At 54.6% G+C, this 25,840-nt stretch overlaps 1 protein-coding gene across 1 annotated transcript; it reads right to left on the reverse strand.

Annotated features, from left to right (window-relative positions):
• Nucleotides 1–9,240: 9,240 nt before the first annotated feature.
• On the reverse strand, nucleotides 9,241–25,607 carry TRIM8 (tripartite motif containing 8). Its single transcript, XM_066354706.1, has 6 exons — nucleotides 24,000–25,607; nucleotides 14,174–14,269; nucleotides 13,598–13,831; nucleotides 11,384–11,415; nucleotides 11,144–11,259; nucleotides 9,241–10,800 (listed from the first exon to the last, which is right to left on the reverse strand). Exons 1-6 carry the CDS (start codon nucleotides 24,567–24,569, stop codon nucleotides 10,193–10,195), a joined length of 1,656 nt encoding a protein of 551 aa, XP_066210803.1. The 5' UTR covers nucleotides 24,570–25,607; the 3' UTR covers nucleotides 9,241–10,192.
• Nucleotides 25,608–25,840: the final 233 nt, after the last annotated feature.

The following is a 25,840-nucleotide window of genomic DNA, read 5'->3' on the forward strand; positions in this document are numbered from 1 at the left end:
CCCGCACGCACCCGACTGGGATCCACCCGGCACGCCCACCAGGGGGCGATGCTCTGCCCCTCTGGGGCGTCGCTCTGTCACGACCAGAGCCACTCTAGCGCCTGAGGCAGAGGCTCTGGAGCCATCCCCAGCACCCCAGCCATCTTTTGCTCCAATGGAGCCTCGGCTGCGGAAGGGGAAGAGAGAGACAGAGAGGAAGGAGAGGGGGAGGGGTGGAGAAGCAGATGGGCGCCTCTCCTGTGTGCCCTGGCCAGGAATTGAACCCGGGACTTCCGCACGCCAGGCCGACGCTCTACCACTGAGCCAACCGGCCAGGGCTAAAAAAGTGAATTCTTAACAGCAGAATTGCAGTGAGCAAGCTGAGTCAAGGAGGAGCGGGGTTCATAGGAAAACTTGCTTGGATACCTGAAGCTGAAAGCTAGAAGGTTCGGGGACAGGACTGCCACTTAGCTAGCAAGCCGCTACTCCTGTTAGCCATTCACTGGTTTGATCCCTGATTGGCCTTACAAATAACCATTCCTATTGCCATTGCCCAGCTGAGGAAACCAAGGCTCTCCAAGGTTAAGTCACTTGCCTAGAATCACACAGAAAATGCCTTGGCTGAGATTCCCGCTGACTTGAAAGCCTGGATGGTTGTTCTTCAGAACGCCATCTTGACTGAGCTGGGAGAGGGGCTCCAGGAAAGAGGGAGGTGGGTGGGCCAGAGGCCCACCTCTATCTGTGCCACGTCTCTCTGCAGGACCCTCAAGACCTTCCCGCAGAGTCCCAGAGGTGACTGCTGCTCTGGAGGCCACCAGCAGAGGGGGCAGGGGGCCTGGGCCCCACCCTGACAACAAAGGAAAGAGGCTGGATGGCTGCTTCTCTTTGGGCCCTGACCTGGCAGTAGCTGCCTCCATTCTCACCCAGGGCTCAGCAGCCCCCATCCAGCTCACAGACCCACTGAGACTCCTGGAGGGGAAGGAGAAAGGACCCACTACAGACAGATGCACGAGGCCACTGCCCACCCGCAGTCTTTCTTTGCCTTGTTAATGGAATTCATGTTCTTGAGACTAGACAGGCCTGTCACCAGGGACACCGCTGCCCCATATGGGAGAGAATGCCCCACCAGGATGCGAGGTTTGGCACTAGCTGAGGACCCCTCAGCAGCGTCCTTGTGTAGGACAAAAGCTGCACAGCCATATTTGGTGGCTCTGCCTATTATACCAACCAGACCCCACCCTGGGCCGGTTCTGAACACTCACCCTTCCCAAGCTAGTCCTCGCTCCCACCTGGATGGCCTGTTCCGGGGGTTGGAGCCCAGCAATCATTGCCAAGAGGTCAGAATCACATGAAATCATGCTGGCGCTCAAACTCATGCCCTTGGAATCTCTTGGGGGCACAGATCTGATCTAAGGCTTTTAAACATGAGTGGGGCCTCCCTGGAGCCTTCAGATGAGGAGAGCACAGCGTGTTTCCTGCCTGGATGCTACAGATGGCTTTTGGAGAGAAGGGGATAAGGAGCATTGGTTTGTAAGCAACAGACCATCCTGGGGCCAAAGGGTGCAATCTGGCCCAACTCTCTCTTCAACTCCCTCAGCTCTTGTGGGGATTCAGCCAAATTCCTAGGCCCCTTTCCCACTCTGAGCCCCCCAGATGTGCCAGAGTAGTGAGCTGGGAGGAATAAAAAGAAGGAAGAAGGACACTGAGGGGCTGAGATGCTGATCCAGGCAGGGGGGAGGTGGCTGCACAGCTGCAGGCAGGCCCCTACCCCAGTCTATGAATGGGCACGTCGCCCCCTCCCACCCGCCTGCCACGGCTCCTGAAACAGTTGGTCCTAATGAACGCAAAGCAGGCAGGGCAGCTGTGTGCATTATCCATATGCATGGCGAGGTGTATATTTATCCTCACGTCCCACCCCACCCTGCAGCTGCTGCCATCCCCTCTGCCAGGAGGGTGAGTGGGCATGAGCACCCAGGCTGCTCCCAGCCCTGGGCCTCCTCTCCTGCCAGCCCTCCCTCCCCAGCCCACGCCCACAGCCTTCACTTGACCCACTTTGGAGGCAGAAGTTTGTATGTGTGTTTGAGACAGAAAGAGAGAGTGCACACTTCATTTCCCCAGTTGGTGCTTTTGATTTCCTCTGAAGTATCTTGATTGCGGACATACAATGGCATCTCGCTGCCAGTGCTCCCTCAGCAGCTTCTGGTTCGGAGCCGCCTCCTCCCCAGGGCTGGAGTTTTCTGCTGACTCCAGGGCCCACGGCTGGCTGGCAGCGATGGAGAAGGCCTGATCTGGGCTTCCATACCTTGGCCTGAGCAACAGGACTTGCCACGGTCCTTCCTGGTCCTTGGGCTAGGACCAGGCTGCCCCCTGCACCCCGACCTCCTCCTTCACTTGGACATGCTGCTGCCTCCGAGCTGGCCACCTTGTCCCACATCCTGCCTGGCCACTCATCCCCTTTGTTCTGAAATGCAGTTCTCTGGACACTCAAGACCAAACTGTTTATCCTGTCATTCATGGCTCCTCTGATCTGACCCCAAGTCTTTTTTATAGACCTGTCAATCCTGGATTCTCACACATGCCTTGATCTTCAGATGAACTCTCCTCACTGTCCCCCAACCTCACTCCACAATTTTATATACTCACCTGTGCTCATAGCCACCTCTTCCCTGGGGCATCTAACTCCTCTTTTGTGCTATTCTTACCCTTTGTCAGGCCATGATTCCACGTCCTGTCTCCCTAGGAAGACAGCTTGGTACCTTCTGGCTCACAGGGCTCCCTGTGAAACTCCCAGAGCCCTGACAGCCTAAGCAGTTGGCTTTCATTGATTGTTCATTCATTCATTCATTCACTCATTCATTCAGCAAATACCTCTTGAGCAGAGGCACAGCACTTACAATGCCTCATGTCCTGGCCCTGTTCCCTCATGCCTTTTTGACATCATTAGTCACTGCTCTGCCTCTCACTCACCCTTTCCAGCCACACTCACCCTCTTGCTGTTCTTGAAACAAGCAACATCTGCCTCAGGCCACACTTGTTCCCTCTTCCTGAAACACTCTTGCTCCAGAGAGCCCCAACCCTTGCTTCCTCACATTCTGGAGTCTCTGCTCAATGTCAACTTCCTTGACCACCTCCCTATATAAAAACTGCTATGCCCTGGGCCCTGGCCAGGCATGCCCACATTATCTCAGGCAGTTAGAGCATTGTCCTGAGACACCAAGGTTGCAGTTTTGAGCCCCTGTCAGGGCACATATGAGAAGCAACCAATGAATGCACAACTAAGTGAAACAATAAATGAATGTTTTTCTCTTTCACTCTCTCGATCAAGCAATCAACAAAAAAACTGCCATGCCCCCTCTCTCCTACTGACATGACCTATCCCCTCACCTTGCTTTCCTTTCATTCATAATACTTTTCACCAACTCACGTTTATTGATTTATTTGTCACCTGTCTCTTTCTCATTAAATTATTAGCTCCAAGAAGGCAGAGAGTTTGTATGTTTTGTTCACCAAAGTATCCCCAACTTTGGAACAATGACCAACATTAAAAGGACCTCAATAATGATTCGTTGAGTGAATAACTGAGTGAATGAATGAAACAGGCACTATGCTGGGCTCTGAAAAATCAAAGGTGACTAATATTTCATGTCCTCCAAAAACACACAGCCTAGTTGGACATGTAAGCTATGCAGCTTATAATCAGTTAGTTAAAATATCAAGTAACGGCCCTGGCCAGTTGGCTCAGTGGTAAAGCATCAGCCTGGCATGCAGGAGTCCCGGATTCGATTCCCGGCCAGGGCACACAGGAGAAGCGCCCATCTGCTTCTCCACCCCCCCCCCCCTCTCCTTCCTCTCTGTCTCTCTCTTCCCCTCCCGCAGCCAAGGCTCCATTGGAGCAAACTTGGCCTGGGCACTGAGGATGGCTCTATGGCTTCTGCCTCAGGCGCTAGAATGGCTCTGATTGCAGCAGAGCGACGCCCCAGATGGGCAGAGCATCGCCCCCTGGTGGGCGTGCTGGGTGGATCCCAGTCGGGCGCATGTGGGAGTCTGTCTGACTGCCTCCCCGTTTCCAACTTCAGAAAAATACAAAAAAAAAAAAAAAATCAAGTAACAGTGTTAAGTGCATGGGAGTGTGGTAGGCTCAAAAGAACATAAACATTGTGATCACTACCATCACCCGAAAGTGGACCATGCCAGCAGCAGACCTGTCATGTTACATTGTAGGAATGTGCTGTGAAGAATTAGAGAGAGAGAGGCGTCCTAGGGTAAAAGCCCTGGGCTGACGAGAGTCCAGGGGCCTCTGACCCACACTGGAAAACAGCGCGTGCTGGAAACAGCAAAACAGCAGGATGAGATTCAGCAACACAGAATATGTTTAGGCTCTCAGAACAGAGACTAGGAGTCAGCATGTTCCTTGTCCTTTCCTTCATCCCATGAAAACTACTGCTGTCTGCTTCCTTGAGTTATTTGTATTGACTAATAAATATCTGAGTAAGGCTGGGGACAGGGCTTCAGTCCTTCAGACTGCTGACCGGGGCTGTTGCCTCCCCTTGGCCTCTCAAAGCGTGTCATCTAGTCTCTGAGTAGTTTGTTGTCACCACAGCATTACACGCATCATTTCACTACTCTTCCCTCTGGAGAGGGTGGAGAGGGGTGCACAGAGGAGGTGGGACTCCGAGTGCAGGTAGACAATTAGGCAGGGGAATCAGAAGAGCCACTGGTGCCTGGAACCACATGGGCTGCTGAAGGACTGACTCTAAGCATAAGATTTTGATGGGTGGAGCTCATGAGCTGCAGCTGGTAGGGATGGCATTTGGTGTGGCTGGAGAGTCCCTGTTAGGCCTTGAGCTGCCCATTTGCACCCATGCCACCCTCCATCCTCAGTGTCCTGTAACATGGAGAGTGTCTGATGTCAACACCCAATTCACAACCAGGCATCCATGTGTCAAATGACTCACTGCCGTTTTTTCCAGGTAGATCAGAAGTCTACACCACCCTTAAAACACAATTCTTGGAAGCTCCTTTATTCCACTTTTTTTTTTTTTTTTTACAGAGACAGAAAGAGAGTCAGAGAGAGGGATAGATAGGGACAGACAGATAGGAACGGAGAGAGATGAGAAGCATCAATCATCAGTTTTTCGTTGTGGCACTTTAGTTGTTCATTAATTGCTTTCTCATATGCCTTGACCGTGGGGCTACAGCAGACTGAGTAAGCCATTGCTCAAGCCAGCGACCTTGGGTCCAAGCTGGTGAGCTTTGCTCAAACCAGATGAGCCTACACTCAAGCTGGCGGCCTTGGGTCTCGAACCTGGGTCCTCCACATCCCAGTCCGACGCCCTATCCACTGCGCCACTGCCTGGTCAGGCTATTCCACTTCTGACCTGCAGTTCTGAGATGTTGCCTGTGCCACCTTTAACCTGCTATCCTACAAGCTGTTGAAAACTATACCACTCACCACTTCATATATCACCCTCTTCTTGCCTGAATATAAATAATAAAAAAATAACTTAAGGCATTGGGTTCTCTCACAAGAACTATCCAATTATTAAAGTTCTAGTGCAAAGAGAAATAAATATCCCAGTTTGCTGCAGTTAAGAAGAATTAACCACAGAGAAATTAAAAAAAAAATTAGTCACCCCTGAAAGAAACATTCAGACTCTGGGTTAAGTCCATTGCCAAGTCCCTGCACCATAAATGCCAGGGACAGGGAATTTTAAGGAAGAAGCTCTGGGCTCTTGAAGGCTTCCCTCACGCAGGGGTATGATTCTCATCCACCACAGAGAATTAATGTAGAGGCAAAAGCTCTATCCATTGATTTCTGTTATTTGTAAAGGCTTTCACTGTAGAGAGAGCATCTTGAAGTTGTAAGTTCTCTATCACCAGAGGAATAAAGCCAAGGGTGAACGCATCCTCCCCTGGAAGGGAGGAAAGACTTTGGGGTGCAGGTGGAAAAAGTGGAGTGTTGGGAGTAGAGAGAAGCTGAAGGAAGAGGCTGTTGTTTCGAAGGCCAGCCACCTGCCTGTGCAGGTCTCTAACCTCTCCCCGTGAGCCTCCCAACCCTAACTGCCTCTGCCCCACTCTGATTCCTCCCATTCTCTCAGCCTCCAGGGGAGTGGCTGAGATCTTAGCCCCAAATCCCAGGTCCTTGCCTCAGCACTTTTGCACAGAGTAGGGAAGGGGCTATCCAAGAGTGGCCTCAAGTTCATTCCTTGTCCCTTTAACTCACAGAAACAAGCATCATCTGCCTCTAGAACCAGTATCAGGACCCCAGGTTCTAGTGGTTACTGTTCCTAAGCACCTTTAAGAGTTTTCCAAAATCATACAGGGAGACTCACTTCAGAGGAGGGGCTAAAATGTGCTGGGTCTGTCCACGGCTACCCTGGCATCATTGTCCTCTTCCCTTTATCCCACAGCCCCAGTAAGAGTAATGTCCCTTCTGTTTTGTAGACCTAGAGCTAGGTTGATGAAAGACTTGACCTAGACCCCTCCACATAACCACTGGGAATTTACAAGCTGAAGAGGTGGGGTAGGGGATCCCCCAGGGAGTCAGGTCTGGTCCTGAAAGTGTTCGTGGGTTCTTACCACCCTCAGATGGGAGAAAATGAAGGTGTCTGAAGAAAGGGCATGGTGATAATGATAGGAGCTGAGTGGGTGGGTGTGAACAGGGTCTGGAAGAACCCAGAAGTGAGGCTAGAACTAGGGTCTCAGAGAGGGGCCTGGAGCACTGACTCAGCGGCTTGACTTCTCAGGGTGTTCCCGACTGCCCTACCCGACTCCTCCACCCCCGGTGCCTTTTGAAGCCAGGAGGGTGCTTTGATCTGGGGTCTGCCGGGTTCTCAGCTGGCCCCGCCAGATGCGCTGGGGGAAGGGTGGAGGAGCCGACCAGCCTCAGGCCTTGCCTTCCACTGGCTCCCTGTACCCCATCCTGGGCACGGAGACTGTTTCCGGCTGTTGCAAGGGACACCCGAGTGCCCCCCGCCCACCGCCTTGCAGCTGTTCCCCAGCTGCCCAGCCCCACCCCAAAGACAGCTGGGAAAGAGGCTGGGGGCGGGGAGCGGGGCGCAGCTGCTCGGCTCTGGGCTGGGACGGGGGAGGGCAGCGACATGAAAGAGGGGCCGGTGGGGTGGCGGGCTCAGGAAACCCCTCGGTGGTGGCCTCCCCGCGGCCCACCCCCCCCCCGCACATCTGGGCCACAGGAGCCACCGCCGTCCCCCCACCCCCACCCCACCCCCGTCGGTGGGGTTGGGTAGACACGCCCCCAACACCCAGCTCTTCCCGGAAAGGCGGGAGGGCACCGCCGGGGGTGTGAAAGCCGGTATCTGAGTCGTTAGGGGAGTGAGTCCCGTGGGTGCAGAGGTGCCTGAGCGCGCACACCAGTGCAGGGTGTGGAAGGCTCCTCTCCCACACACACACCTCCAGCAGGCCGTGTCCTGGGGCAGCTCCAGTTCTTTCTAGGCCTCCTCTACCCCTGACCCTTTGGGGAAGTGGTTGACAGCTGCTCCTACAAAGCCAGGGACAGCTGGGTAGCTGGGGACAGCTGGATGGGGTTAGTGTCTCCCTGCTTCCCTGGCTGCCCAGGCACCCCCAGGCCAAGCTCCAGGCAGCTGGCTGTTCTGCCTACTGTCTGAGTGTGTAATTGACCAGGGTAGGCTGTCAGAGCTGAGATCTGGGTGGGGGCGCAAGCCATCCCACCACCACCTGAGTCTTCTTCCATATCCTCATCTGATTGATGTACCTCGAGAAAGGACCCCTCCCATCAGCTAACACAAAACTAGGCCAAGTGGGAAAAAAATCGGGCAGCTTTCTGTCTTGGCTCTCAACTCTTGGCACAGAAGATGTCCCAGGGTTCCTGGCAACTAGAGAAAGGGAGACAGGAACAGATGTGAGTGGAGTTGAATCTTTATCTGCTGACCACCACCTGCCCCCAGGCATCCTTCCACCCTGGGCTGGAGGGGTACTGTGCTCCAGCCATCTGCCCCCTCTCTTTAGCCCTAAACAGGTGCAGGGGAAGAGAAGGGGGCAGGCCAGCTGTCCTCATCCTGCTCCTGATTCTGGCTCTCTGCCAAAGTAGGAGAGGGGGGGCAATGAAACAAGGGCCCACCCACCCCACTGAATCTCCACTTGCACAGGACAGAGCAGAGGTACTTAGCAGGACCAAGACTCTGGTTTGGTCTGGCCAACCCAATTGGCCTGACCATGTCCTCCAATTTGGGTCCTATTTTCCTGAGAAGAGGGGTGACTAGGGGTTGGTGAGGCTTGGATCCTTGGCACCGGATTATACACAACTTGTTCTAGGGTTCCTGGCTGGGGGTGAGGGAGCACACTCAGGCCTTCATTCGGCCCTGGAAGGTACTGTATGGAAAGGTACAGACTGCTTTACAACATAAGCATGTCTACACAGTATTAGGCAACAAACCAGCGATGCTTTTTGAAGAGGTCAGCTCCCCTGCAAAGGATGAAGGCCTTTGGTGTGCCCTATTTCCTCCTTCCACCCTAGGGGGTCCCTGTCACAAACAGGACCCTGGACAGTCCCTCATGGCTGCACTTCTGAAACCCCAGGATGTCAGAATTACTGGGGAGTTAAAGGCACAGATTCCTGGGATCTCAATGATTTCCAAGTGGGGATCCAGGTATCAGCCCTTTTAATAAGCTCTCAAGACATGCTAGAGACTTTGAGGAGCTCTGCCAAAGGGGATAGGTAGTATTTCTCACTTTACTACCCTACTTCCATGCCTCCCAGAGCCAGAGATTTTCCTGCCTGCTCTCCTTCCATGCTCAAGGGCCCAAGCCACTAAAGGAAGCATGAAGCTGAGTGGCCCCACCCTCCCAATGAGGGTGGTAAGGCCAGTTAAGATAAATTCCGAGACAGTCCTGCTATGCTTCTACGCAGTGCCTAGCACTTGGCATGTACTCAATAAATATTTGTGGACTGAAGGAGGTAAACGTTGCAGGATTCATAGGAAGGTATTTCTTCCTTTGTCCTAGCTAAGAGCATGTTAGCAGAACCTCAAAGAGATGCCAGGGCTCATGCAGCAAGGGACTGGGCCTGGGAGACCCACAGCAAGTATTTCCCAGATGAATCCAAGGCCAAGAGTATTTGTAGTTAGTGCCTTGAGGGTTGACATTCACAGGCCTGGAAGAGGCTAGACCAAGAGAACCAAGGCAAGGAGGGCAGGGTCTTCCATTCCTAGAGGGCCCCTCCCCACACCAATGCCTGAAGATCTCAGGCCTGAGGGAGTTGGGGGTAAGAGGCGAGGCAGGGAGCGGGACTGCGCCATTATGTTTATTAGAAGGTCGGATTTCGGTGTGTGCTCTAGACAGATTACAGAATAAATACCTGTGCCTTGAGAACAGGAAGTCCACGATTCATACAAAGTGCTCACTACAGGAAGTTGCTGTGTCAAAATCCAGGCAAGGACCCAACTCAGGGCATCCCCTCCTCCCCCCACTGACCTCAACAAGGGCTGTGCTATAGTCTTTTATTTAATTATTTCTTTATTATTATTAATATTATTATTTGCTTTTGCTGTGGTCACTATCATTGGCAAAGTTCCTTTTTCCCTTTCCTGGACGTGGGATTCCTGTCTGTAAGATTCCACTCTGAGGCTGAAGGTGCCAAAAGCTGCTTGAGAAGTGGCCTTTGAACTCCATCTGGGAGGATGGTAAGAAGGAAGCAGGAGAAATCATTCTTGGTCTTAAAAAAAAATTAAAAAACAAAAACCCCACAATCTATAGGTCATTCCTTACTCAGTCAGTGATCAAACTGCCCAAAAGAAAAACAAGAGAAGCAGGCCAGTGGGCACTGGTCCTTCCTCCAAAGGCTGGGTGAGGAGGGGTGCCCCCCACCCCTCAAGGCTCTAGGGAAGGCTGAGGCTCCTTCCAGCCATGGGGATAGGAAGAAGGAATAGAAGAAAAAAAGGAGACAGAGAGAGAGCTCAGCGCCTTGAGGTAGACGCTTTCCCAACCCCTGGGCCACCCGTGGTCCCAGCCTAGGCCAGCTCCCACTATCACCTCTGCGTCCAGGAGATTCATAATAAAAAAAAAAATCAAAAACAAAGTCCCAAACAAAACAAAATCCAAAAGGACAAGACTCAGGGGAATGAAGGAGGAAGGGAGGGAGGACAGAAAGGTAGAAGGGCAGGTCTCTGGATGCATAATTCCCGAGCCACCGGGGGCTGGGGGGGAAGATTCCCCAGCGCCCGCCGCCCTCGTGGCGTTAGCTCGTCACGTAGTGTTTGGTGGACGGCTGCCCATACACCCTGTAGAAATCCTGGTGGCCAGGCTGCTGGGAGGCGTCGAGCCAGTCTCTGACTGCCAGGCCAGGAAGGGACTGGGGGACGGAGGGTGTGGGTGGGAGTGGGTGTGAGTACTCTTGCGAGGGCACTGTCCAGGGGAAATGGCCGGAGCGGGGGTAGGGCTGGTGGCCGCCATGGTTGGCCATGGAAGAACAGTAACAGTTGTCCACAGAACAGACGAGAATCTTGCGGCCGCCATACTGGGGGAGCATGGGCTGCTGGGCGGCGGAGCCATTGGGATATTGCGATGGGGGGAACACAGGACTTGAGTGCACTGGTTGGGCGCCGCCTGGCAGGGCCACCAAGTGCTGCGTGGAGCTGCAGGGCCCCAGGGGCTGCCCTGACTGGCCCTCGCCGCTGGCTGCGCCTGCTGCCCCATATTGGCTGCCCACAGGGCCCGATGACGTCTCTAGGAAACTGGCCTCAGGGAAGGCCATTGAGTGCTTTCGTTTTTCCGCCCCAGAGCTGTTCACGCCACAAGGGTACAGGGGGACGCTTTGCAAGAAGGGCACCGGTGTGCTGAAGGGGCCTGTGGAGAATTTGGGACAAAAGACACTGAAGTTCACATCCCAAACAACCCAGGCCTCCTCTCCCCTGGGGACCCTTCTCATCTGTAGGACCAAGCACTCTACATCATGCATTACCTTGCTCCATTAGCAGGGAGATACTATTATTATTCCCATTTCACAGCTGAAGAAACTGAGGCTAAGGGAGTTAATATCACTTGCCCAAAGTCCCACAGCTAGAAGTGGCAAAGCCAGGACATGAAGGTAGGTCTACCTGACTAGGCCATGCTGCTTCTCCGAGGGAAGGTTCTGGCACATCCCCCTCTCAAAGGGCTCTCTCCCTTCCATTGAGGACCCTACCCTCACCTTCTAGCATCTTCCGTAGCTGCTTCTCCTTCTTGGCCACCTCGTTCAGGAAGAGCTTGGAGTTCAGGTGGCCAATCTTAGGGGGAGAAAGGCTGCTGCCCGTGCAGGTCTGGGTCCTGGGGGCAGTGGACGGGGTATCTGCTGTGAGGAGGTATTGCCGGTGAGCCCGCCCTACCCCCCCACACACTGGGGGCCTGGCCCTCCCTGCCCTCCTCTGAGGGCCAGTGACCATCTGCTCACCTGTCCATTAGGATTTTCACCGACTTGGTATTCTAGGGAGAAGAAAAAGGTCTAATCAGTGGACAAGGCAACATGGGAAAGGGGAAAAGATGCCCCCCCCCCTCGGGAGGGTTGACCTTCTGATTCTGGCTGGAGTATGGCTGGGTAATAGAGGGATGATAGTGGTGTCTCCATTTTTAGAAGAATAGCTAACATCTGGGGGAGGGGGCAAAGAGGGGGAAATGGGGGTAGAAAGAGACTTTGCATGGGGCATGGGGAGCACAATGCAGTGTGGAGAGGATGGCATATTGATCGGGACACTTAAAATCATGTCAACACAATAAATTAAAAAAAAAAAGCACTGGCCCTGGCCGGTTGGCTCAGTGGTAGAGCGTCGGCCTGACGTGCAGAGGTCCCAGGTTCGACTCCCGGCCAGGGCACACAGGAGAAGTGCCCATCTGCTTCTCCACCCCTCCCCCTCTCCTTCCTCTCTGTCTCTCTCTTCCCCTCCCGCAGCCGAGGCTCCATTGGAGCAAAGATGGCCTGGGCGCTGGGGATGGCTCCTTGGCCTCTGCCCCAGGCGCTAGAGTGGCTCTGGTCACGACAGAGCGACGCCCTGGATGGGCAGAGCATCGCCCCCTGGTGGGCAGAGCATCACCCCCTGGTGGGCGTGCCGGGTGGATCCCGGTCGGGCGCATGCGGGAGTCTGTCTGACTGTCTCTCCCCATTTCTAGCTTCAGAAAAAAAAAAAAAAAGCACTAATATTTATCCAGCACTTACTATGTGACAGACAACAATGTAAGTGCTTTTTATACACCTATTTTTTTTAAGTGAGAGGAGGACAGATAGACAGACTTCTACATGCACCCTGACCAGTGCATGGAAACCCCCGTCTGGGGCCAATGCTTGAATCAATCGAGTTATCCCCAGCACCTGACTCTGGTGCTTGGACCAATCAAGCTACTCTGAGCCCGAGGCTGACCCTCAAACCAATCAAGCCACTGACTGTGGGAGAGGAAGAGAGAAGTGGGAGAGGGAGGGGGAGAGAAGCAGATGGTCACTTCTCATCTGTGTCCTGACTGGGGACAAACCCAGGACATCCTCATGCCGGGCTGACACTATTCACTCAGCCAACCGGCCAGGGCCTCTATACATCTATCATTTTATACACACAACTACCCTAGAAGATTCTGTAGGTGCTCAATCCTCTACTGATATCTTTGAGGCCAGATGTATTTTGGAATGTGGATTTGGATTTCAGAAGAGAAATACGGTGCCTGTAATATTTATTACATATCATGCCAGTAGGCATCATAATCCCATACATCAATGTTTCTTTCTTTTTTTTAAATTGATTTTAGAAAGTGCAGGAGAGGAGAGAGAAAGAAGCACCAACTCATAGTAGTTGCTTCTTGTATGTGCCTTGACCAGGCAAGCCTAGGGTTTTGAACCAGCAACCTCAGTGTTCCAGGTCGAAGCTCTATCCACTGCATTACCGCAGGTCAGGTACATCAATGTTTCTGTAGCAAAATGTGTGAGCATTTGTATCAACAAGATAAATAAAGACTATAAATTGCCAACATCATTTCAGGTCAATTTTTGCTGTTAAATGAGTTGCCAGAATTTTTTCTTTTCCAAGTGAGAGGACGGGAGATAGTGAGATAGATTCCCACATGTGCCCTGACTGGGATCCACCCAGCAACCCCATATAGGGCCATTGCTTGAATCAATGAAGCTATTTTTAGTGCCTGAGGCTGCTGCTTGGACCAACCAAGCTATCCTCAGCGCCCAGGGCTGATGCTTGAACTAATGAAGCCACTGGTTGTGGGAGAAGAGAGAGAGAAGGGGGAGAGGGGGAGAGAAGCAGATGGTCACTTCTCCTGTGTGCCCTGACCAGGAATTGAATCCAGGATGTCCATATGCTGGGCTGATGCTCTATCCACTGAGCCATCGCCCAGGCCCAATTTTTTTTCTTTGAGTTAGCAGAGGTTTTTAAAATTTGGAATTGAGGATAAATAGTTGTAGATCTGTATTATCAACCCCATTTTATAAGTGAGGGAACTGAGGCAGAGGGAACACATATGACTTGCCCGAGGTCACAAAGCTAGAAAGAACAGGAGCGTTCCAGAGGCCTGTCAGCACCCTATTGGGGGAACTGGCTGGAGAGTAAAGAAACGCGGGCTCCAGTTAAGGAATGCCCCTGGGTCCCACCAGCTGGTCCTGAGCCCAGCCCACCTTCATGAAGCTGACATCCTCTGTCTTGTCAAAGAGCAGCTGCAGGGAGCCCAGCAGCTTCTTGGCCTCCTGCATGCGCTCCCCGAGGTGCAGCGCCTGCGCTGCGTTCTCGCTGCAGAACTTGGCCTGGGCCTTGTCCAGAACCTCCACCGTCTGCCCCAGGTCCTCATCCAGTAGCTGGTGCAGCTTCTCGTACTGCAGCCGCACTTCTTCCTTCAGTTGGCTCACCTTCTCCTACAGGCACAGAGGGAAGAACGGGCAGGCAGGTGAGCACTGGGACCTCTGGCTGCCACTTCTGCCTGTCTCAAACCCTGGACGGTGGAGTCTGAAACCCCAAACTCCCAGGCTGTCCAGGGTTCCTCTGGGCAAGAGGAGTCTGACCTGCTGGTAGCAGAGGGTTTCTGTGCCAGCTCCCCCTGGCACCAGCAGGGCTCATCCACTAACAGTTCAGTGAATGACCAAGGGGTTCTGGCACAAAGCTGACCACGCAGTAGGTCCTAGCCCAAGTAAGGAACTAGCCCAAGGCCCTACACCCAAGCCGCTTCCACCCCATACCATGACCTTGGGCTTAACTACCTCCACCAGGCGCTTGTCTGACTCGAGTTTGTACAGCTGGTCCTCAATGTCCTGCTCTCGCTCCTCCAGCCGGTCCTGCTGCTTCATCAGCATCTTCTGCAGGGACAGTTGAGGCAGGGGCATCAGAGGGGGCTGCAGCTCTACCCCTTACCCAGGACGGGTGAGCTCCAACCTTCCCTCTATAGAACAGACTCATCCTATAGAGCCTTTGACCCAGATGACCGAAATTTCTGCCATCCAGCCTCTTCTGGCCCTCATGCAACCCCAGAGGCCTGGTTAGTGACAGCCGTCTGGCCAACCTGTTCCCAGGAACAGAAAGCCTAGAATAGCTTCTCACACATATCTAAACCATGAGCTTTCTGAGGGCGGGGTCAGGCCAGCCTCTGTTCTAAGCACCCCTGCCCCCCACACCCCAACCTCAGATCAATCTAATCATCCCAACACTGCTATGAGATAAATACTATTATTATTATTATTTTTGAGATAAACACTATTATTATTCTCATTTCAGGGAAGAGGAAACCAGAGAGGTTAAGTAATGTATCCAAAGTGCACTGCTAGTAAGTGGCAGAGCTATGGTATAGACCTAGGTGATCTGGCAATAGGGTCTGTTCTTATCCAAGTCATGCTGGCTCTCTCTGGGATCCCTATCTTAGAGATGAGTACCCTAGGATGCAGAGGGTCATATAACCATACACTGAGGAGCCAGCCCCCCACCCCTGTTCCTGATGCTGACAGCTGTGCCTCTGAAGATCTTGCTAGCTCCCTCAGCCTCTCACATGGACACAGGTGAGAAGGAAACTCTGGTTCTAAGACCTGAGGCCAGTCAAGTGGAAGGTGCTGAACCAAGCTGCTCATCTGAGTCGTTAGTCTCCTGTCTCGTTAACCTCTCTGCTCCCAGTCCTGCGGTCCCGGCTGCTCAGTCCATCCTGTCAGCCCCCCTCCCCAGACACACCTCTTCAAGCAGGGTCTTACCTCTGCTCAAGAACCCTCCTTCCAAACATTTTAGCATGGCAACAAAGCTGTCCTAAGGCCTGAGCGTATCCTGTCCCCAACACTGTGCATATCTGAATTCCCTGCACCTCGCTGACGGTTTTCTGCAGGCCACAGTGCCTCTTCCTGCTCCCTATCCTCAATTCAAGGTCCCACTCCTCTAGGAAACTTATCACAGCCGTTGCTCAGACTCTGTGTGGGTCCCTCCCTGTCCTGGCCAGGCAGCGGGGCTCTCCTGTTCTGCCCTCCCATTAGAGCTGCACTGTCCAATACAGTAACTGCTAGTTATACGTAACTATTTAAATTTAATTTAAAAGAGGTTAAATTAGCCTGACCAGGCAGTGGCGCAGTGGATAGAGCATTGGACTGGGATGCAGAGGACCCAGGTTCAAGACCCTGAGGTCGCCAGATTGAGCGCGGGCTCGTCTGGTTTGAGCAAAAAAAAAAAAAAAGCTCACCAGCTTGAACCCAAGGTTGCTGGCTCCAGCAAGGGGTTACTCGGTCTGCTGAAGGCCCGCAGTCAAGGCACATATGAGAAAGCAATCAATGAACAAATAAGGTGTTGCAACGCGCAATGAAAAACTAATGATCGATGCTTCTCATCTCTCTCCGTTCCTGTCTGTCTGTCCCTGTCTATCCCTCTCTCTCTCTGAAAAATAAAAAATAAAAATTAAAAAAAAAAAAAAAGAAAAGAAGTTAAATTAGGCCTGACCAGTGGTGGAGCAGTGGACGGAGCTCAACCTGGGATACTGGGGTCTCAGGTTTGAAACCTTGAGGTCGCTGGCTTGGCTGGAGCACCCCCCGTCAAGGCACATATGAGAGAACAATCAATGAACAACTAAGGTGCCTCAACTACAAGTTGATGCTTCTCATCTTTCTCCCTTCCTATCTCTATCTCTCTCTAAAAAAAAAAAAAAAAAAAGTTAAAATTAAACATCTGTTCTTCAGTTGCACCAGGCTCAGTTTAAATGCTCAATAGCCTGACCTGTGGTGGCGCAGTGGATAAAGCGTCAATCTGGAAATGCTGAGGTTGCCGGTTCAAAACCCTGGGCTTGCCTGGTCAAGGCACATATGGGAGTTGATGCTTCCAGCTCCTCCCTCCCTTCTCTCTCTCTCTCTCTCTCTCTCTCTCTCTCTCTCTCTCCCCTCTCTATAATGAATAAATAAAATCTTTGAAAATAAAATTTAAAAAAAAATTAAAAAAAAAAAAAAAGCTCAATAGCTGGCCTGGCCTGAAGTGGCACAGTGGATAAAGCATCAACCTGGAACACTGAGGTCACCAGTTTGAAACCCCGGGCTTGTGTGATTAAGGTACATATGAAAGTTGATGCTTCCTGCTCCTCCCCCCTTCTCTCTTTCTCTCTCTCCTCTCTAAAATGAAAATAAATAAATAAATAAATGCACAGTAGCCACATGTAGCTAATGCCTAGTGTATCCAACGTTAAAGATAAAAACATACCATCACCCGAGAGAGAGCTACAGGATGCATTATTCTGTATTTAGTCTCACAAACCATGGTTTGCTCTCCCTACAAAACTCAAGACCTCTTGAAAATAGGACTTTGCTACTATCTTTTCCCACCTCCCTTCTGAGCCAGGCCACACAGAGGCCCCAGCACCCTATGGATGCATAACACGTTCACTGAATAAACCTATGGATTGTACACATAAAATAAGGTTTGCACAGCAAAACGCACAGAGACTAGCTCACAGTGTCCACTCAACAAGGAATGATTCTTTTTCCTTCTCTGTGTGGGCCAAGGTGTGACCACAAGTCTGACCCCAGGACTCCCACCCCCACCCCCACCCAGCTAGCTTTCCAAGCCCCCACCAATCTCTTTCTCACTCCTCCAGCCCATTTTACATGAGAAAAACAAGGCCAGTGAGGAGTTCAGTGACCCCTTTTTGTGTTGGTGGCTAAACAAACAAACAAACAAACAAACACAGGACTCTGAGGAGAGTAGGACATGGGGGTGATGCTCTCAGCTAAACTGGGGGAACCTGGGGCAGTCTACTTAATAACTTGACCTTTCAAGACCCAGGACAGAACCTCTAAGAACCAGTTCCCAGGAAACCTTGCCCTGCCCCCAGCAGGCGCCCACCCCAGCCCAACATGCACAGGGATCTGTTGCCAATCTGAGAGTCAGCACCTGTTTAGAAACATTGCTGGGTCGGGGGCAGGAACAGAGGGAGGTAGTCCTGGTTCCTCCCTGCTGTGGAGCGGCCCACAGTTGTGTGGAGAGGGCAGCACCTCGCACGTTGCCTAGATACATGCATACAACCGCACAGACGCAAGCACAGGCTGCCACTGGGGCATTGGGGATACCTCCCGCACGGTGCCATACACAGCTGCACAGACACTTGCATCCAACTCCCTGCAGGGTGAAGGCTGAACCTCCTGAGGGCCCCAGACAATTGAGGGAGGCCTGCCATAAAGGCAAGGCAGCCAGGACACCCTTTCAGGAATATTATGCCTTTTTACCTCCCCTGTAACAACTGGCACACTCAGGAGGACAGCCCCCCGCCCACGCATCTCGGACTCCAGGCTTCCCAATGCCCCACATATCTGAAAGTCCAGGTCCCATCATCTCCCTACACCTATGCACCATGGACTCCCTGCTCAAACCCACAGTATCCAATTAGGGGTGCACCTGCGGCTGAGTCTCAACCGGAGGGCAAAGGAGGGCAGCTCCAGGTAGGTTCCCAGCCCAGTTTCCCTCGGAGGGTAGGAATGGGAAAGAGGGGCTCTCCACTCTGACCCTCCAGACCAGAGGGAGGCCCCTCTCCGGCTCCCCTCAAACCACTTAGAGAATTCATTGCTGACCCCCTCAAGGCAAAGCAAAGGGACGCACCTCCTGTCCAGCCCGTTCCTTCCTCTTCTGGCCTCTCCCAGAGCCCCTCCTGGTGGCACTTCTACTCTGGGACCCTGCGATGTCCTTCCTCAACTTCACCAAACCCAGGTGCGGTTCCTGCCTGCCCACAGCACTGAGGTGGGAGCCCAGCCCAGGCCTAGCCAACAGAGCTACACTCTGTAATAGGTGGCGGGGTTTTCACTTCTCCTCCCCCAGCTCAGAGGCGCTTGGGCTCCTGCCTCTGCTGAGGGAAGGGGCGGGGGCCCACGCTGGCCAGCTAACCCTTGCAGGGATTGCCCTCCCTGAGGCCAGGTGATCTTAATCCTGCCAGACAACACCTGGAGGAAGCAGGGGTTGAGGGGACCACTGCTGCCTCAGGTACTGAGAAATTGGGGGGGATGAAGAAAAATATCCACTCGCTGCTCCTTCATTACCCCTCACCTCCGCTACACCAAGTGACCCAATCAGGCCGCTGAGAAGCTGGAAGACGGGAGCAGAGGTGGCAAGACCTGGACCCCTCTCCACTCCCAGCAGCCTCCTTTCCATCCCAGCCCCCAGGGAACTGCTAAGAGCTGAGGCCCTACTTCCCACCTTGATTCAGAGCTAGAGCTCTCAATGTTGGGTGGGGGGCTCTTTAGAAGCTGCTCGAGCCCACAGTAAGTCGCCTGGATTGGAGCAACTTCAAGTGCACAGGAGCCTAGCCAAGCGGGGAACCACGGTCTAAACGGTCTAGACGGGGAGCACTGAGGGGCCAGGCCTCCAGCAGAAGGAGGGGCAATGTTAGGCCCAGATGAGACCTGCTCACTCCTGTCCCTGCCCCTTAGAACCTAAGGCCTTCCATGGTCTGCTCCTGGGGCTGGGAGGGCAAAAGCATCAAGAAGGCCTGGGGAGGAGGTGGAGGAAGAAGGCTTGAGGGTGCTTCATTCCCCTTTTTCCAAGGTCTCAGAACATGCTTCTCCTCACACCTGTCACCCAGTATTCTAGACTGTGACGCCCCTCCCAAGCAGAGAGGAGGAAATTCTAAGCCCCTTGCATTCCTGCCCTGGGAAAGCTCACGTCCCTAGAGCCTGACTGGCCAGGCCCAGCTGGCATTTCTGACACCAGACTGGACTGGGCAGACAGGTGAGGCCATGGAGACTCAAGGCTGTATAAAAGTTAATAAATAATAATAAAACCCACAAGTCAACCTTGAAAAGAAGCAAGGTTAAGAGGGAACAGGGCCTCAGGAGCTGGGCCAGAGGCAGGCCCCAGGTTCTCAGACAAGGCCAGGGCAGGATCCAGCAGCGCCCATGGTGGGAGGGTCAGGGGGCAGGAAGAGGGCTCCAAGCTGCTCAGACCCCTGCCCAGAGGACTCTCACGCCAGCTCCAGCTCTGGCTGCATCCCTGCTCCAGAGCTACCCTATCCTAACCTTCTCCTCAGCTGCCAAAGCCACCCCCCACTCTCCCACCGAAAACCTCATCCCAAGAACAGTCAGCCTCCCCTCCCCGGGCCACCACACTCCTGCGCTGTCTCAGAGCAGCGTGGGCCTGCCCTACATGCCCCTCTGGGCCTCAGCTCCTGCCCCGGGCTACCCTGTGAACCCCCAGGCTGAGGCAACCTCAGACCCAGAAAGAAGAGGTTCCAGGCAGGAGCCAGGGCAAGGAGAGAGGCAAGTCCTGCAGACCCCAGAGAGGGCTTCCCAGCTGCAGCATCAAATTAGCTTTTGCCTTGCAGAGAGCAGCGCTCTGGGGCAGCAGAACAAAGAGGCGGGAGAGAAAGCCCCCCTTTGTCTGGGTGTGAATGCCAGGCTAGTTGGGGAAGAAGGCTTCCCAGAGCTAGGATGTGGCCGAGCAGGCCTGCCCGCTCAGTCCAGGGCAGGGCCTCAGCTGGGCTCACCCGCTTCCTGTGCCCACTGGCCTGCCCTCAACACAGCCTCAGCCTCAGCCTCGCAGGGTCCACGCAGGCTGCCACCTCCGATACTGCCATAGGCCGCAAGCTCACCCAAGGTGAATCCCATCTTCCCAGCCCGCCCCAATTCCCACCCCTCTAGGTGACAAAGTCGCACAGGACTCCCAACCGCCAACCACAGCCCGAGCAGGCAGGCACAGCACCGTCATGCCCACAGCCACGCACGCACACTGAACTTCACCTCGCAGGTGTGCAGCACGCTTGCTCTCTCACCAACACAGATGCACATCTTTCTGACCAAACACCACATGTACATAATTAGACAACTACATAACTCAGTCACTCACATTATATCCTCTCAGAGATACAAACATGAGACACAAAAAATTCACCACATGAGAGCTACACAACCAGACGTGTCAGCTACACACACACCTGCAGTCCGACGTGGACGCACAGCCACCCAGAGCTGCGGTAGGCACAGGAATCAATAGGGCATGCATGACGGGCGCCCAGCTGGGCTGCGTCAGCACTATCTGGGTTGGAGGTGTGCAGGGGGCCTCTGCCTGAGGCCGCAGCCTGGGGCCCATGGAGGAAGGCCAAACTAGGCTCCCTTCTGTGCAAACTCAGGACGGTCAAGGAAGGGGCAGCTAAAATAGCCTCACACCCTGAATACACACAGCCTCACCACGCCAACTCCCACCCTGCCACAGGATACAGCTCTGCACTGCCTGAGGGGGCTCACCTAGGGCAGCCCTCGCTCCTACAGCCCACCTGACACAGACACAGGGAGTGGAAACCCAGGATCCCCCTCCAGGGTCCCACCCAACTCCTCCAGCCAGGGACAGTGTGAGCAGCAGGGTAACCTCACCCCCTGCAGCTGCAAACCTCCAAATGGCCCAACCAGTGGATGCCCTCCTAAAAGAACATCTCAACTCTAAAATCTCTGAGAATGCAAGGAACATTTCCAGCCTTGAGCTGGGATCCTAGGAATAACAGAGGCACACTTTGACTTGAAAACAGACACACACACACCCTGCATAGCTGCTTCACACACATAACGAGGCCGTCTCTTGAGTCGCTTTTCCATGGTGAGGGGGTAATAACATAGGGGCCCTCCCAGCTCACACCAGTCCCCTGCTGCTTAGATGAACCCCTAAATCCAGGGGATAGAAGAGAGTTTGAACACCTAGGGCTTCCAGGTCTGAACCCACCTAAATGTCCTAATCTTAGGTCCTTAGTCTCTATAGCCCCAACAGAAAACATTTAGGGTCTAGACATGTCCCAGAGAAGGGTCTATCGGGCCCATTCAGTGGGCCTCAGGGCAATGTCATCTTTGCACTGGCTTCCCAAGGGCAGATTGGGGCCATAGACTTCACAGGCCTGACAGCGAGACCCCCCCAGCAAGTCCCCCCCACAATGAATGGAGGTCCTGCTTGCCTTTCTGCTGGGTCCCTGCTCCAGGCCACTGGCCCATGCACATGTGAATGCTTTTGAGTAAATAAGTAGGGGCCACCAGGGAGAGGTGGATCAGGGTTTTCTATTTCTGGCCAAAAGGGCATTTCAGCAGCCCCCTCTCCTCTCCCTGAAGGACAGAAGAGGAAGCACAGGACTCAGAGCTTCATTTTAAGCCTATGCCAGGTCTCCTGTATCGGAGAATTCTGTTGCCCTCAACTAGACTACCTTTAGGACAGATTCCCAAGGGAAAAGAGGCCCAGGAAAAGGCCCCTCCCATTGGCTAGCCCAGAGAGCATGGACAGCAAAATGGGTCCTTCCATTTCGGCTCCCCGAAGCTCACCTCCTCCTCACTGAGTGGTGCTGGGCCAAAGAAGGGTCTCAACCCTATAGCCTGGGGCACCAGAGAGAATCCTGAGGGCCTGCAATGAGGGAGCTGGAGGGGATGAGACTCAGGCTAGAGGGCACAGATGCTGAGCTAACAGAATTACACATCTGGCCCTGATGCAACTCACTACTTGTGAGCCTGCCCACGCCAGGAACAGGAGAAACGTGTAAACACACACACACACACACACACACACACACACACACGCATGCAGCTGCTGACAAAGTTCAGGGCCTGCTCCCACCTAGATCCTCCCATGAGCCAAGGATGAGGGCCCTGCTGGTGGGAACCCCAGGGTACACTCTGCATGTACCCCTTCCACACCCCAACCACACAACCTGGAGACAAGTGCATTTGAGGGCAAGGCAGAGTCTCAAAGACGCTCGCAAACACAGACACACATCTAAAGATACCCTCCTACTACCAAGTTAAGTACAATTATGTTTTCTCCTCCACCCAAATGAAAGACAGCCCTAGCACTCAGATGCAACTGAGCAAAACAGTGAGTGTGAGTACACATACACTCATCACCCTGGGTGCTGCCCCCTCCTCTCTTCCTTCCAGCCACATCTCCCGCTTTCCCTTCCTCTCACTTTCCACTGCCAATCCCAGGACTGAGAACTGGACGGCCCTTTTCTCCTGCCTCTGCCCTTTCCCAGCCTCCTCCCCCAAGCCCTTCCAGCTTTATTAATAGCAGCAGCTTCCCAATACAGGGGAAAGTCTGGGCTCTGTCTGCCCTGGGGCTCATCTGCTTCCCTTAGGCTTCTGCCTTTTCTAACCCTAGTGGAGAAGGAGGGGGAAATGGCTCCTGTCTCTACCTCCAACACTTCCTTTAAGAAACCAGAGGCCCTGTCCTGGCACAAAAACCCAGACCTAGCCCATTGGATTGGAAACTAATTATACAGCAAATTTTATTTGCTGTCCCTGCCCTCGGCCTGTGGCAGCCCTCCTGCCTTTTGTTAGTTGTCTGTGTACATTTTTTAATTGCTAAACAGTGACTCATTCTGACTGTCCCTCCAAAGGAAACAGCCCCCCATCCCTGCTCACTGCTTCCTCATACCCAAGCTCCCCACTGTCCTTCACTAGCCTCCAGGGGCCCCCACCCAGAAACACTCCCACTCCTACCAATGCCCAACCTCACCCCCAGGCCCCAAGCTGGAGCTTCTGAAATGGCTCAGACAGTCTCAGGCCAAACCTCTTCCTTCTCGTATGACTCAACCCTGAAAGCCAGGGGACCAGGGAGGGACCTAAGAGGAGCCCCCCTCCACAGAAGGGGACGGAAGTATTGCCTCAGTCCAGCTCCAAAGCCAGGCCCAGAGGCCTGAGGGGGAAGGCGGTTTTGACATTGGCGCTGCTACAGGGTGTATACAATGGGAGGGGATGTGGTTCCGTAATCACTCAGCCGGCAGCCCAGGGGAGCCAGCTGCCTGAAACCAGATTGTAAGGCAGCTCAACCTTAAACCCACAGGATTCTTTTTCCGTCTTCCACTTCCCCTCCCCAAGTGTGGGAGGGCTGTGATAGAGGGCTGGGCTGGGAGCAAAGGGCTCAGGGTGATGAAGACACATACTTTAAGGTTTGTTCATGTAGGCGCGTTCAACAAACACACAGAGCAGTGATTCTCACACATGAAGAGTAGACTATCTGGAATAACCCAAACAGTTGAGACACTGTCCGGTGATACTGCTGGCTGTCCAGACCTTCCTTGTCCGCACAGATACCCGGAGATCTGCTCTCCCTCCGGAAGCTCCCATCACCTCCCAATGTGGTTCCAGTAGGGCTTGAAACTAACATGGCTGCTTTTGTTTACTTCCTCATTGGTATGCCAACATCATGGATCATGTCAGCCACAGCAGCGGCACCAGGACACTCATTACATAAACAGCAGCTGGAGAAGCAGAACCTGGGTCACTGCCTTGGTGACTTCCCGTAGGGCCTACAGAAACAAGGCTGGGGGAGGGAGCTGTGCGAAAAACGGAAAAGCAACACCCAAACTCTAGCCCTGACAGCCCCACACCTCACTTCTATAAATGACTCACAAGATGGGCTCTCTGAGCACAGGTGCAAGAATGTATTAAGTAGCCATGCAGGGCCCTTCTTCCCAGAACCCTGCCTCTAAACTTTCAGAGTATTAGAGTTTGGAAGGGAGCCTCTGGCCTGATGTCACAAGATTCAGCCTGTCCGAATGGGTGGTCCCCAGGCGGTAGGGAGTGTATAAGCGAGTGTGTGTCTATGTGTGTATACGGTACTTGCCCGGATCTCATTCCTCCGGATCTCTACGTCGCACACCGAGTGTCCCTGATGCGCACCGCTGTAGTAGCAGCAGTACTGGCACACGGCCACCTGCTCGGCCTCGCAGTGGTAGAGACGGTAGGCGTTGTGCTGCGGGCAGCTCCAGGCCCGCACGTCGTCCGCCTCCACCAGGAGGTGCCCGCGGGCGGTGGAGGGCTGCTGCAGGTGCGTCTGCACGTGGGACTGGCAGCAGGGCGCCTCGCAGCGCAGGCAGACCTTCTGTGCCGGCAGCGGGGGGCCGCGGCGGCAGAACACGCAGTGCAGCGCCGTGGGCGGCTTCTCCACGTGCAGAGCGTTGAACTTCTCCACGATGTTGGTGAGCTTCAGATTCTTCTCCAGGCCCGGCTTCTGGTTGTAGGCCTGGTTGCACTCCGGACAGCGCACCAGGCCACTGTCCTTGGCCCACGCCTCGCCGATGCATCCCCGGCAGAAGTTGTGTTTGCATGGCAATTGCACCGGCTCTACGAAGACGTGCAGGCAGATGGGGCAGATGAGTTCCTCCTCGAAACAGTTCTTCCAATTCTCCGCCATGGCGGCAGTGGGCAGGGGGCTCGGGCAGGCCTTCCCAACTCCCCAGCCCTGGGGGTCTGGCGGGTACAGCTGTAGGCACACCAAGCCCCAAGCTCCAGCCCCAGGAGGCCCGGACAGTCGCTCAGTCACCAGCGTCTTCCGCGCGCCCGCCCCCCAGAGGGAGCCTCGGTCCTCACGCCGCGCGCGCAGCCAGTTGCGTCTCCTCCTCCTCCCGAGCGCCTAGCGGGAGGTGGCGGACTGCGCCAGGGCCGCAGCCGGGGCACCAGCCCTGGAGGGGAGCGCCGGAGTCCAAATTCCATATAAAAGGCCGCCTCCCCGTCGGCACGGCTAGGGCAGCAACGGCCCGCGGCCTGCGTTTGGCCCCGCGGCTGACATTGGGGCGCGCCCCACGGCGGACAGAGACCAGGAACCGCACACTTCCTCTAGCGACGACGGCGGCGGCAATGGTGGCTCCCGCCCGGCTCGCTGGCGCTGCGCCTCCCTTAGCTCGTCCAGGGTCCGAGGGCCGGGGAAACAAGTGCGGCCGCGCCGAAGGCTGCTAGATCCGGACTGGGCGGGCGAGGCGAGCTTGCGGTCCCCGGACCGTGGCGCGGGCGCCCCCCGGCTTGCCAGCCGTCTGCGGGTGCGGGCTGCAGGGCGCAGGCGGGCCGACTCCGGGGCGCTGCGTGCGCGCAGGGGCAGTCATTCAGATGAAATTCCAGTCCCCGGCCAGAGACACCAGCCCGCCTCTGCCTTCCTCCTCCCTTCACAAATAGAAACGGAAGGGGGAGGGAGAGAAGTGGGGGGAAAAAAAGCCAACCAGAAAGGGAGGGAGGAGAAGCCCCGGCGGTGCTCCGGCCTGACCTCCTAAGTCGCTACTTCAGCGCTCCCCCGAGGCCCGGCGCCGGGCGCCCCCGCCGCGGAAAGACCCCGCTCTACGTCTCCGCGCTGGGCGGGCGCCTCGGCTCTGCCTAGGAAAACAAGGATTGATCAAACTAGAAAGGAATTTTTCTCAACTGCTAATGAACAGGAGGCTAGGCTCCCGTCCCTCCCCTCCCCCCGGCCCGGCCCTCCCCCTTCGCCACCCCAGCTCCCCCCCACCCCCACTTTTCTTTTCTTCTCGGCCTCTGCTCTGGCCTGGAAGGCTCCGGGCTGCGGTCGGAGCCAGCCCGCGGCGGCGGGGCCGGGCTGAGCCAGCCGGGCCGGGATGCCTCCCTCAGCGCCCAGCCATCTTGGGCTCCTGAGGCCGCGGTGGTGGCGGCGGCCGGGGGTCCGGGCGCGCTCGCTCGAGG

This window comes from Saccopteryx leptura, chromosome 13 (assembly GCF_036850995.1).
Source record: "Saccopteryx leptura isolate mSacLep1 chromosome 13, mSacLep1_pri_phased_curated, whole genome shotgun sequence".
Taxonomy (NCBI): Eukaryota; Metazoa; Chordata; class Mammalia; order Chiroptera; family Emballonuridae; genus Saccopteryx; species Saccopteryx leptura.

Bases quoted from the DNA above. Each gene is read 5' to 3' on its own strand.
- TRIM8 (XM_066354706.1), bottom strand. From the start codon at position 24,569: ATGGCGGAGAATTGGAAGAACTGTTTCGAGGAGGAACTCATCTGCCCC. The intron at 14,270-23,999 runs GCAAGTACCGTA...CTGTCCCTGCAG, and splicing joins TCCGGAGGAATGAGATCCGG to AAGATGCTGATGAAGCAGCA. The intron at 13,832-14,173 runs GTAGTTAAGCCC...CTGTGCCTGTAG, and splicing joins CAGACAAGCGCCTGGTGGAG to GAGAAGGTGAGCCAACTGAA.